The sequence below is a fragment of the Salmo salar genome, chromosome 02 (genome assembly GCF_965601325.2).
Source record: "Salmo salar chromosome 02, fSalSal1, whole genome shotgun sequence".
NCBI classification, from domain to species: domain Eukaryota; kingdom Metazoa; phylum Chordata; class Actinopteri; order Salmoniformes; family Salmonidae; genus Salmo; species Salmo salar.
The window spans coordinates 54,458,479-54,472,273 of NC_138292.1; the positions used below are offsets into that span (position 1 = coordinate 54,458,479).

The window sequence follows — 13,795 nt, forward strand, 5'->3', positions numbered from 1 at the left end:
CAGGTACACACACACACACCATCCCCTGGAGCCCCAACAGGTACACACACACACACCATCCCCTGGAGCCCCAACAGGTACACACACACACACACCATCCCCTGGAGCCCCAACAGGTACACACACACACACACCATCCCCTGGAGCCCCAACAGGTACACACACACACACACCATCCCCTGGAGCCCCAACAGGTACACACACACACACCATCCCCTGGAGCCCCAACAGGTACACACACACACACCATCCCCTGGAGCCCCAACAGGTACCACACACACACACACCATCCCCTGGAGCCCCAACAGGTACACACACACACCCACCCATCCCCTGGAGCCCCAACAGGTACACACACACACACACCATCCCCTGGAGCCCCAACAGGTGTACACACACACACACACACACACCATCCCCTGGAGCCCCAACAGGTGTACACACACACACACACACACCATCCCCTGGAGCCCCAACAGGTGTACACACACACACACACCATCCCCTGGAGCCCCAACAGGTACACACACACACCCACCATCCCCTGGAGCTCCAACAGGTACACACACACACCCACCATCCCCTGGAGCCCCAACAGGTACACACACACACACACACACACCATCCCCTGGAGCCCCAACAGGTACACACACACACACACACACACCATCCCCTGGAGCCCCAACAGGTCCACACACACACACACACACCACCTCCCCTGGAGCCCCAACAGGTACACACACACACACACACACACACACCATCCCCTGGAGCCCCAACAGGTACACACACACACACACACACACCACCCACCCACACACACACACACACACACACACACACACCATCCCCTGGAGCCCCAACAGGTACACACACACACACACACACCATCCCCTGGAGCCCCAACAGGTACACACACACACACACACACCATCCCCTGGAGCCCCAACAGGTACACACACACACACACACACCATCCCCTGGAGCCCCAACAGGTACACACACACACACACACACCATCCCCTGGAGCCCCAACAGGTACACACACACACACACACACCATCCCCTGGAGCCCCAACAGGTACACACACACACACACACACCATCCCCTGGAGCCCCAACAGGTACACACACACACACACACACCATCCCCTGGAGCCCCAACAGGTACACACACACACACACACACCATCCCCTGGAGCCCCAACAGGTACACACACACACACACACACCATCCCCTGGAGCCCCAACAGGTACACACACACACACACACACCATCCCCTGGAGCCCCAACAGGTACACACACACACACACACACCATCCCCTGGAGCCCCAACAGGTACACCACACACACACCATCCCCTGGAGCCCCAACAGGTACACACACACACACCATCCCCTGGAGCCCCAACAGGTACACACACACACACACACCATCCCCTGGAGCCCCAACAGGTACACACACACACACCATCCCCTGGAGCCCCAACAGGTACACACACACACACCATCCCCTGGAGCCCCAACAGGTCACACACACACACACACCATCCCCTGGAGCCCCAACAGGTACACACACACACACCATCCCCTGGAGCCCCAACAGGTACACACACACACACACACCATCCCCTGGAGCCCCAACAGGTACACACACACACACACCATCCCCTGGAGCCCCAACAGGTCACACACACACACACCATCCCCTGGAGCCCCAACAGGTACACACACACACACACACACACACACCATCCCCTGGAGCCCCAACAGGTACACACACACACACACACACACCATCCCCTGGAGCCCCAACAGGTACACACACACACACACACCATCCCCTGGAGCCCCAACAGGTACACACACACACACACACACACAATCCCCTGGAGCCCCAACAGGTACACACACACACACACACCATCCCCTGGAGCCCCAACAGGTACACACACACACACACACACACACACACACCATCCCCTGGAGCCCCAACAGGTACACACACACACACCATCCCCTGGAGCCCCAACAGGTACACACACACACACCATCCCCTGGAGCCCCAACAGGTACACACACACACACACACACACTCACACCATCCCCTGGAGCCCCAACAGGTACACACACACACACACACACACCATCCCCTGGAGCCCCAACAGGTACACACACACACACACACACACACACACCATCCCCTGGAGCCCCAACAGGTACACACACCATCCCCTGGAGCCCCAACAGGTACACACACCATCCCCTGGAGCCCCAACAGGTACACACACCATCCCCTGGAGCCCCAACAGGTACACACACCATCCCCTGGAGCCCCAACAGGTACACACACCATCCCCTGGAGCCCCAACAGGTACACACACACACACACACACACCATCCCCTGGAGCCCCAACAGGTACACACACCATCCCCTGGAGCCCCAACAGGTACACACACCATCCCCTGGAGCCCCAACAGGTACACACACCATCCCCTGGAGCCCCAACAGGTACACACACCATCCCCTGGAGCCCCAACAGGTACACACACCATCCCCTGGAGCCCCAACAGGTACACACACCATCCCCTGGAGCCCCAACAGGTACACACACCATCCCCTGGAGCCCCAACAGGTACACACACCATCCCCTGGAGCCCCAACAGGTACACACACCATCCCCTGGAGCCCCAACAGGTACACACACACACACCATCCCCTGGAGCCCCAACAGGTGTACACACACACACACACACCATCCCCTGGAGCCCCAACAGGTGTACACACACACACACACACCATCCCCTGGAGCCCCAACAGGTACACACACCATCCCCTGGAGCCCCAACAGGTACACACACACACACACACACACCATCCCCTGGAGCCCCAACAGGTACACACACACACACACACACCATCCCCTGGAGCCCCAACAGGTACACACACACACACACACCATCCCCTGGAGCCCCAACAGGTACACACACACACACACACACAATCCCCTGGAGCCCCAACAGGTACACACACACACACACACACCATCCCCTGGAGCCCCAACAGGTACACACACACACACACACACACACACACACACACACACACACACACACCATCCCCTGGAGCCCCAACAGGTACACACACACACACCATCCCCTGGAGCCCCAACAGGTACACACACACACACCATCCCCTGGAGCCCCAACAGGTACACACACACACACACACACACACACACTCACACCATCCCCTGGAGCCCCAACAGGTACACACACACACACACACACACCATCCCCTGGAGCCCCAACAGGTACACACACACACACACACACACCATCCCCTGGAGCCCCAACAGGTACACACACCATCCCCTGGAGCCCCAACAGGTACACACACACACACACACACACCATCCCCTGGAGCCCCAACAGGTACACACACCATCCCCTGGAGCCCCAACAGGTACACACACCATCCCCTGGAGCCCCAACAGGTACACACACACACACACCATCCCCTGGAGCCCCAACAGGTACACACACACACACCATCCCCTGGAGCCCCAACAGGTGTACACACACACCATCCCCTGGAGCCCCAACAGGTACACACACACACACACACACCATCCCCTGGAGCCCCAACAGGTACACACACACACACACACCATCCCCTGGAGCCCCAACAGGTACACACACACACACACACACAATCCCCTGGAGCCCCAACAGGTACACACACACACACACACACACACCATCCCCTGGAGCCCCAACAGGTACACACACACACACACACACACACACACACACCATCCCCTGGAGCCCCAACAGGTACACACACACACACCATCCCCTGGAGCCCCAACAGGTACACACACACACACCATCCCCTGGAGCCCCAACAGGTACACACACACACACACACACACACACACTCACACCATCCCCTGGAGCCCCAACAGGTACACACACACACACACACACACCATCCCCTGGAGCCCCAACAGGTACACACACACACACACACACACCATCCCCTGGAGCCCCAACAGGTACACACACACACACACACACACCATCCCCTGGAGCCCCAACAGGTACACACACCATCCCCTGGAGCCCCAACAGGTACACACACCATCCCCTGGAGCCCCAACAGGTACACACACCATCCCCTGGAGCCCCAACAGGTACACACACCATCCCCTGGAGCCCCAACAGGTACACACACCATCCCCTGGAGCCCCAACAGGTACACACACCATCCCCTGGAGCCCCAACAGGTACACACACCATCCCCTGGAGCCCCAACAGGTACACACACCATCCCCTGGAGCCCCAACAGGTACACACACCATCCCCTGGAGCCCCAACAGGTACACACACCATCCCCTGGAGCCCCAACAGGTACACACACCATCCCCTGGAGCCCCAACAGGTACACACACCATCCCCTGGAGCCCCAACAGGTACACACACCATCCCCTGGAGCCCCAACAGGTACACACACCATCCCCTGGAGCCCCAACAGGTACACACACCATCCCCTGGAGCCCCAACAGGTACACACACCATCCCCTGGAGCCCCAACAGGTACACACACCATCCCCTGGAGCCCCAACAGGTACACACACCATCCCCTGGAGCCCCAACAGGTACACACACCATCCCCTGGAGCCCCAACAGGTACACACACCATCCCCTGGAGCCCCAACAGGTACACACACTATCCCCTGGAGCCCCAACAGGTACACACACCATCCCCTGGAGCCCCAACAGGTACACACACCATCCCCTGGAGCCCCAACAGGTACACACACCATCCCCTGGAGCCCCAACAGGTACACACACCATCCCCTGGAGCCCCAACAGGTACACACACCATCCCCTGGAGCCCCAACAGGTACACACACCATCCCCTGGAGCCCCAACAGGTACACACACCATCCCCTGGAGCCCCAACGGGTACACACACACACACACCATCCCCTGGAGCCCCAACGGGTACACACACACACACACCATCCCCTGGAGCCCCAACGGGTACACACACACACCATCCCCTGGAGCCCCAACAGGTACACACACACACCATCCCCTGGAGCCCCAACAGGTACACACACACACCATCCCCTGGAGCCCCAACAGGTACACACACACACCATCCCCTGGAGCCCCAACGGGTACACACACACACACACACACACACACACACCATCCCCTGGAGCCCCAACGGGTACACACACACACCCACCTACCTGATAATTAATTGCAATCACCTGGTGTCCCAGGTCTAAATCAGTCCTTGAGGAAAATAATGAAAATCAGGAGTGGAACTGGCTTCGAGATCCAGATTTGAATTAGCCTGCCATAGATTCTCCAACCCCTGTTCCATGGTGTGCAAACAGGTTCAGAACAGCCATTGATAGTCATAATCTGCCCAACAGGCCCCTTACTCACACTCATCGATCCATGTGAGGTTTTGACATGAATTTTGGCAGAGGCCGTTTTTTTTATTTCAAGAAAGATTATGCAATAACCTACGTGTGTATGTGTAAAATGTTATTCTAGCTTGCATACTCCTTTAGGTTAAGTATAGTAGTCTCCCTAAAACATGCATGGTAAATTAGATTTGCTAATACTTTCACACCGAACAGAAGTTGAGAAAGGTGCCCGAGACTAGCTGTCCTTGCTGACTAGGCGGACATTTTGAAAAGCTGTCAGTTCTCCCGGCGTTACATATCTCGTCTAATGACGGACAAATGTTGGAGGGCCACAGAGTAATCTTAATTGACACGAATCCGAGAGCCAACAATGTCAAGACTAATCTCTTGCTTCCAAATAACTCATTTATCTGGTTTCTTGAATATGATTAACACTGTATATAGGCTTTGATTTAAAGATTTAATGGGCGAAAGCTTTTGCTACTGAAAGATCAAGTCAGATTCTAATTCCTGCGTTTTATATATGCGTTTTGCAATTTAAATGCATAAAGGGGAACACTTACTAAATTGACAATGGTTATTAGTACAATCACCACCTTAACTAGCTCCATATGGCAGTAACCAGCTTTGGATAAATCCCACAATACTATGGGTCCATGTATGCTTCACCTCGTTAAGATAATGGTATGAGAATAAGTAGTGTTAAAAATGGGTTTTAAATATATGGAAAGTGTTGCCTGTTTAGAATAAGTAGATTATATTGCTTGTTATGTAGGCCTAACAAAGCCCCTGCCTTGCCTGACTGCATGGTGATTATTGACTGCCATGTTGATTGGTCATGAGTAAGCTAATTGGCCAGCGCCAATGCACTTGTCTCCTGTGTCTGGGTTTCTCAGACCAGCTGTGCACCCTGTGTGTGTCCGCTTTGTTTCACCACCCATACACAGTGCTTTCGATCAGCCTCGCCAGCCATTCCAAGACCTCAACCCTCCTCACCCCTCTTCCCTCAGACCTCATTACTCTGTGGGTGTAGCAGCCCAGCTCAGTTTTAAACCCTGACCCGGCTCTCCATTCATCCCCACTGATCCCTGAACCCGTCCCTCTGCCCCTACCTATTCACAGCCCCTCCGTGGTGCTTACAGCTGCCTTTAGCAAGGCTGGGCCTGTATACGATCGACCGGGCGGGCTGTTCAGCTCCACTGGGCCAGTGCTTTCTAATGAGGACCGAGATGCTAGTAGACTGGGAGACTGGCCCACGGTTTATCACACTTAAGAGGGTGTGTTAGTGGGGTTTGGTGTGTAAATGTGTGTGAGGGTACCAATGTCCTCTCCTTGTGTCAGGGACCCCATCCGCGATGCTGCTTGTTCGCCAGCCAGCCAACTAATCGACTTAGTTTCCATGTGAATCTCATCGCCCTCCTCCCTTCTTCCTCCCTTATCTCATCCCCTCTCTCTGCCAACCCTGCAGGCAGTGGGACGAGCAGCTGGACCCGCGTCTCAACGCCAAGCAGAAGGAGGCCATCCTGGCCATCACCACGCCTCTCACCATCCCCCTGCCCCCTGTGCTCATCATCGGGCCCTACGGCACAGGCAAGACCTTCACCCTGGCACAGGCCGTCAAGCACATCCTCAGGCAGGACGACAGCAGGTGAGGCGGGCACCACACAGCAACTCCGCTATGGCCAGATAGGTCGCTCTAAAAGGGCAAGGTTACTTCTGCTCCCGGGGGCTACCGGCTTCCTTGGAGTTGACATTTAGTTAAGAAAACACTCAGGGTGACATTGTCAAGTTGGGTGTATCTTCCGATCAGAATGTGTCACTGAAAGCAATTGGGGGATGTGTGTGGGTTATGGGAATGTCCGTCCATTGGGATTGAGGCAGCGATTGGTTGGTTGATTTGTGTTTGGATGGTTAATCTCCATTCAAGTGAACCACATGTTCAATTGGATTGTCATTACAACGGCCTGTTATCTCACTTCCAACAGAATGCCATGATGTAATAGAATGCAAAATGGCCTGAAGATTCACATTCTCTTGTTAGTACGGCGAGGTGCTGGCAGGAAATGTATATTGGCTGGTGTAAAAATTTGAAACGACAATGTTTTCTGTGTTTTTATTTTTTTTAAATCGTACAATACATTGTGGCATTTGGCCTTGAACATGAGATGCGTTTTTATTTTATAAAGCCTTCATACATAATAAAAAAAATATGTTCTGGAAAATGTGTTGGAATGCAATATTCATCTGAAACTTTTCAACTGACTATGTTAAATATTAAATGGTGGGGATGAATTATGGATGTTTTAAAAGCCGATTACAAGGAGGGTTATTGACCCCTATAGACTGTTATTCATCATCATGTTAACTTTTTGAGAAATAGGAACTTAAAGTCCACGGTCAGTGCACAACGTTCCTACAGCGCTGTTTAAGGGACGTGTTAACATGTTCACTTCAAAATGAAGGTCCTAGAATTGTCAGTATGGCCTGAAAGCAGAAACGGTAGGAGTTCTATCACTTCTAGTCAGTGATTCTCCGACATACCTACTTGTCTTTATTGTTATGGCCTGGAGTTTTTCCTTGGTCATATCACGTGTTCAACAAAATCTCCAGGCCATATTTATTTGTTAAAGGTCTCTTAATTGCTGACACATTTATCCCTTTTCTTTCGCAGGGTCCTCATTTGCACCCATTCCAACAGTGCAGCTGACCTGTACATAAAGGACTACCTTCATCCATACGTAGAAGCGGGCAACGCGCATGCAAGACCTCTCAGGTAAGGGTCTGTAGAAACGCTCTACAAGGGGTTTGCAGCACCTCTTCAGAACACTGAGACCCTCAAGATTTATTCCAAGATATTTTTATTTTTTTCCCCCGTTACAGTACCCAACCTTGAGAATTCATTGCTTACAACATCTTTAAAGGAACATGTCTGCCGCCTGAAATCAATCCCCACCTCTTGTGAACAGTGTGCTTTCAAGCGTTCAGTTCTCCCTGCTGGCTGTAGCCCGAGGCATCAACAAACCCAAATCCACTCATAGTTGTATCAACTGCATGGAATCGCAGTCAAAACCAATGATCGCTCAATCAATCAATCAAATGTATTTATAAAGCTCTTTTTACATCAGCAGATGTCTCAAACTGCTATACAGAAACCCAGCCTAAAACCCCAAACAGCAAGCAATGCAGATGTAGAAGTACGGATGGATAGTATTGATCCATTGATCCAGGTTAGAGGTGCAGTGGAACGGAACAGCGGTTGCCTTATGGCAGTGAGCTTGGCAGACCTCCATCTTTCTGAGATGTGTCCTGGCCTCACAACACAGCAGCTGTGACATGAAGACTCCTACATTCCTCCCTTTCTCGCCTACACTCAATCTCCTTCCCTCGACGGCTGCTTCAGTGACTTCTAATCACAGTAACTGTAATCCAGCCCCCCCCCCCCCCCAACAAAATAAAAATGTATCCCTGACTTCTAGCCAGACCCCATGTGGCAGTGAAGGGCCTGCAGGGGGAACAAATGACTTGTTACACTTGACTGATGGCCTGATACCAAGGGCTGTGTTGGGAATCCCGCTATAATCGCCATGTAATTGGGCTATCAGCCAATTTCTCCTGAGGCTTTGTGTGCTTAGCCAAGTGAGAAGGCCATAAGTGTACATGCTGAAGGCGATACACACAGTTCTTTAGGTCAGCTAAACCCTGTCGTGGCACAAAACCCCATAAGGAATGAGACAAGATACAACCAATGGCGTGTTATGAAAATGTCAGGACAGTTGCTAAAAGTATGAAAAGTCGAGATGTTGCTAATTTGTGTCTCTACTTGTCAATTGCAAGTTCAGCAATTGAAATGTAAAATAAATAAATAACCCCAATCACATTAAAAACCAGTCAATGGATACTTCTCAATGTTAATATGTATCTGCCGCTTTTTGATTTTTGTCAGCCCAGTTTATCTGGAATTAACCATCCCGCTGTGTCTTCTCTCTCTCTCTGCCCCCAGGGTATACTTCAGGAACCGCTGGGTGAAGACTGTCCACCCGTTGGTGCAGCAGTACTGCTTGATCTCTAACACACAGTACACTTTCCAGATGCCTGAGAGGGAGGACATCCTCAGGCACCGCGTGGTGGTGGTCACCCTCAGCACCTCCCAGTACCTCTGCCAGCTGGACCTGGAGCCAGGTGAGTGGCTAACCGCTGACGTAGCATACACAGCTAACGTAGAATACAGTTGTGCTTGGTTTGCTAACTGCTTACGTAGCAAATATGCCTAATGTAGCAGCATATACTGTACTGGTGCTTTGTTTATAACTGCTTACAGAGCAGACATGGGTAATATACTCTTTTTGAACTGCACTGTTGGTTATTAAGGGTTTGTAAGTAAGCATTTCATGCTAAAGTCAACACTTGTTGTATTTGACGCATGTGACAAATAAAGTTTGTTTTGATTTAATGATGCAGCATATACTGGTGCTTGGATTGCTAACATAATAAGAATACACAGGTAACGTAGTATACACGGATAAAATAGCATACATCGCTAACGTAGCACATAGATAAGGTGACATAGCTAACATAGTAGACACTGGTGCTACAATGAGTTGAGCCGCATACCCACATAAATCAACATGGAATACACAGCTAACGTAGCACATAGCTAATGAAGCATATACAGCAAACGGTTCATACACTGGTGCGATAACTACTTGATACAAGGCGCTGTATAGCCAGGAACAAGTGAGCAATGCAACTGCAAACTGCGTGTTTTAAACAGCTTAGGCTACATGCAAATTGAATGCATTTACCAAGCAGTTTTGTTTTAACGAGCTCATAAAGTTAACAGAATGACAACGGGGCCTTAAAACGACCCAGACACCCACGTACTGTAGCTACATGACACATCTCAAACCCGCCCCAACGCGTCTTCTGCTCACCCACCACACCTTCCCCATAACAGCAGGAGAAAGCAGAGAGAGGGGAGAAGTAATTTTAAGATGGAGTATAAAAAGACGGTGAAAACAAACCAATTTGTCAGCGGCGAGCTAATAACCGTCTCTAATGTGTCAGCGGAAGGCTTTGTCTGTTGCTTAGGAACACCATCTGCCGGTATCGAATGCACTTTATTTTATTAGATGAAACGAGGGGGGGGGGCCCGCGCTCGCCGTTGATGAAAACCGCCGACAAATGAGGCAATTGGGAGCCCCTCGCACTCCTTTGTAGTGATAACAAATCACCAATCCAGTACACATGTTGAACAGGTTGCGTTGTCTCCTATCTGTTTAGTTTGGGCTTGTTAATCCCCCCTCTATGGGCCAGGCTTTTGGCAGCCTATGGTTTGTCTGTATGTGTGAGAGGACCGAGAGAACATTTAACTCCTAAATAGTCTACCTCCTAACACCACCGCACCCCCAGGGCTCTCCTTCCTCCCACAGCTCAGGCCAAATTCCACGGCCATTGTTAGACATATGATGAACAGCGGGTATCGAAATGCAATTTGTCCCCTGGTTCTTAGCCCCCCCCTCCTTCATGTCCGACTGCCCTTGCTCATCAACAGAACAGAACCTGCCTTCCCAGCTTCAAGGCACACTACAGGTTGTTATGTAATTACCCATCTACATCATTCCTGTACATTGTGTGCTGTTTTGCATATTTATGAGGGTGGAGCTGCAAGCAGCAGGGAGCGTTGGCGCTAGCTTCACCTTCGGCTGGGGTTAGAGGGCTGGGGTTAGAGGTCACCTGTAGTGCATGTTGTTAATAATGACTCATGACAATGGGAGGTGAATTTATGGGGCTTTGGCGCCTTTGTAGTCTCTTAACTGACGTACAGGGTGCCATTCACAAATAACCCTACTACAATAGATGGTAAAATGTGCTTTATATTTCATCTCTTGCTCAAGTGTGACTGCAGTTCCAACGCTCAACATGAATACAAATGCTATTGTGCATTTTGCAAAAGATTTTGTTGTAAAGATAAATATGGCCTTACACTATACAGAACATGAATGCATTCCACTCCTGTCTGTATTGCTAGTACCAAACGTTAAAGAAAAATCCACCAACTCCCTCAATGGATCCGTTTCTCCACCATCACACTGTGAACATGTTGAGGCGTTTGGACACGGCTGTACAGTGGTTGTTTCTTCCACCTCTCTCCCTGCCCGCTCTGCTCCGACAGTCCTCGACTATGCTGTTTCATCCTCATGCGCCAAGCGGCGTTTGAGCCTTCTAAATCAGGGTTACCGCTCCATCCCTTTCGAACGTCTGCAATACCAGCTTTAGTGTGTGTATAGGGGCTACTGTCTGACGTTGCGGGAGAGAAAGAGATGGAGAGATGATGGCAGAAGACAGGCCCACATCTTTTTTTTTCTGTGTCTTTTTGCTGTCTGCAATCACAAAGCCAGACGGATCAGAAACCAAAAAAGAAAAACTGTCTGTACATAACCTTCTCCTCGTGGGCTGAGCAATGTTTGAGTATATTAAATCAGGGATACCACCGCTCCAACCCTTTCAAACATCAGCGAAAGCAACATTGGTGTGTAGTGGCTACTGTTGAAGATGGATAGAGAGAAGGGGTAGAAGATTAACTAACCTTTGTTGCTCCAATGTGTTTTTTGATTTGTGTTTGGGGGGCGGCAGGGAGCCTAGCGGTTAGAGCGTTGGACCTGTAACCGAAAGGTTGCTAGATCGAATCCCAGAGCTGATAAGGTAAAAATCTGTCGTTCTGCCCCTGAACAAGGCAGTTAACCCACTGTTTCCCGGTAGGCCGTCATTGCGAATAAGAATTTGTTCTTAACTGGACTTGCCTAGTTAAATAAAATAGAAATCACAAAACCATAGAGGCGAGACAAAAAAAACCGAGCTGGAACAAATATCTCATCTAAAGTAGACCTACAAAGTTTACAGAACGAATAGTAAATGAGCGCATTCGTAATGGTTTATTTTGGGTTAGAAAGTTACTGTCTGTAAATTTATTTAAAGTGCAACAACTAAGACCAACACATCGGCACGTTTGGACCCCGATCCAAAAGGACCAAACTGCAAAACTATACATAGCAGTTCTACACCACACAATATCAAAATCAGTCTTTATCCAATGAGGTTGTGATGTTACAAGTGTCATTACCAATGGCATCCACCATAAGCACCACAGACCAATGCATTGCTAATGTCTTGACCTTGCTAGCCTGCAATGACCCGTGCACCATTTGTTTCAAGGAGCCTAATGAATCCCCACCTCCATGGTAATTAATGGGTCATCTGACGGTGCTCTGAATGAAATTGTTTGTGTTCTTCTGTGTCCGCAGGGCTTTTCTCCCACATCCTATTGGACGAGGCGGCCCAGGCCATGGAGTGTGAGACCATCATGCCTTTCGCGCTGGCCAGCAAAAGCACCCGCATCGTGTTGGCTGGAGACCACATGCAGGTAAAACCGCGGTTTAGGATGAGGTTTATGACGTCATTGGTTTGAACAAACTCTGACCTTTTGAAACAAACTCTCACCATCTCCTTTTTTAGGGCCTTGAGTTTTTTTTTGATCAGGCCGTACTCGTATTCTCTCATGCGAGTTACCTCCGAGTTCTGCAGTCCTTTGCCAAGCCAGCAAATAAAAAAAACTGTGTATCGCCCAAGTCCTTTACATTTCCGTGTGCTTTGGACGTCGTCGTTAGCCTGTGGCCAACTTCACATTGGCCGTGAGTGAAACAGACTGAGGAGAGAAAGAACTTGGCAGAGAGATCATGTTTACCATTCACAGTCCAGTCAGACGAGGCAAACTAAACTAAACTCCCCCTGTCAGTCAAGCTTTGTGGAACACTCCAAAGTAGCCTCTTATTTCCGTTTCTTTTTGTGTTCTGGACATTGTGTTTATTTTAACGCGACAGGACAGGATTACGAGTGGGCAGTAGATAAATACACCCTGAGGGAGTTTAACCATGCGATAACGGTTTTAATTATTTCTCTACTCCTTCCTGCACCCTCTCTGAAGGAACAACGCCTTCAAACATGCTCAATTCTCCTCTCCTGCCTCTCCTCTGTCACTTTCTTTCTCTTGCTCTCTCTCTGCCTCTCTCTCTCTCCCCCTCTATCTCCCTCTACATCTTAATCTGTTGCACATTGTCTGTGCGCTACGTGTCTGTTGCCAAGGAGGATTTGTTTGCCCCTCCTCCTACTCTCTTCTGTCTTATCACTCTTCATTATGGGATGTTGTTTTGTCTCTCAGCTGAAAGAAGTAGGCTGGGAATAGTGAATGAAGGTCCACGGCTCCTGTTGACTTCAGGTCTTCTATCTGCTGCGTGAGCCTTATTTAAAATGCCTGGCTGAACTTTTCCCCTGAGACTGGGAGGTTCAAC

General features: G+C 50.5%; 1 protein-coding gene across 4 annotated transcripts in view; it reads left to right on the top strand.

Moving 5' to 3' along the window:
- Positions 1–13,795, top strand: part of LOC106585679 (ATP-dependent RNA helicase with zinc finger domain) — a 72,025-nt gene that overhangs the window by 19,196 nt on the left and 39,034 nt on the right. For all 4 annotated transcript variants that reach the window (XM_014172153.3, XM_082964804.1, XM_082964806.1 and 1 more), the window contains exons 14-17: positions 6,919–7,098; positions 8,122–8,223; positions 9,451–9,629; positions 12,752–12,870. In XM_014172153.3, coding sequence (XP_014027628.3) covers positions 6,919–7,098; positions 8,122–8,223; positions 9,451–9,629; positions 12,752–12,870 — 580 coding nt within the window. The remainder of the gene's footprint in view (positions 1–6,918; positions 7,099–8,121; positions 8,224–9,450; positions 9,630–12,751; positions 12,871–13,795) is intronic.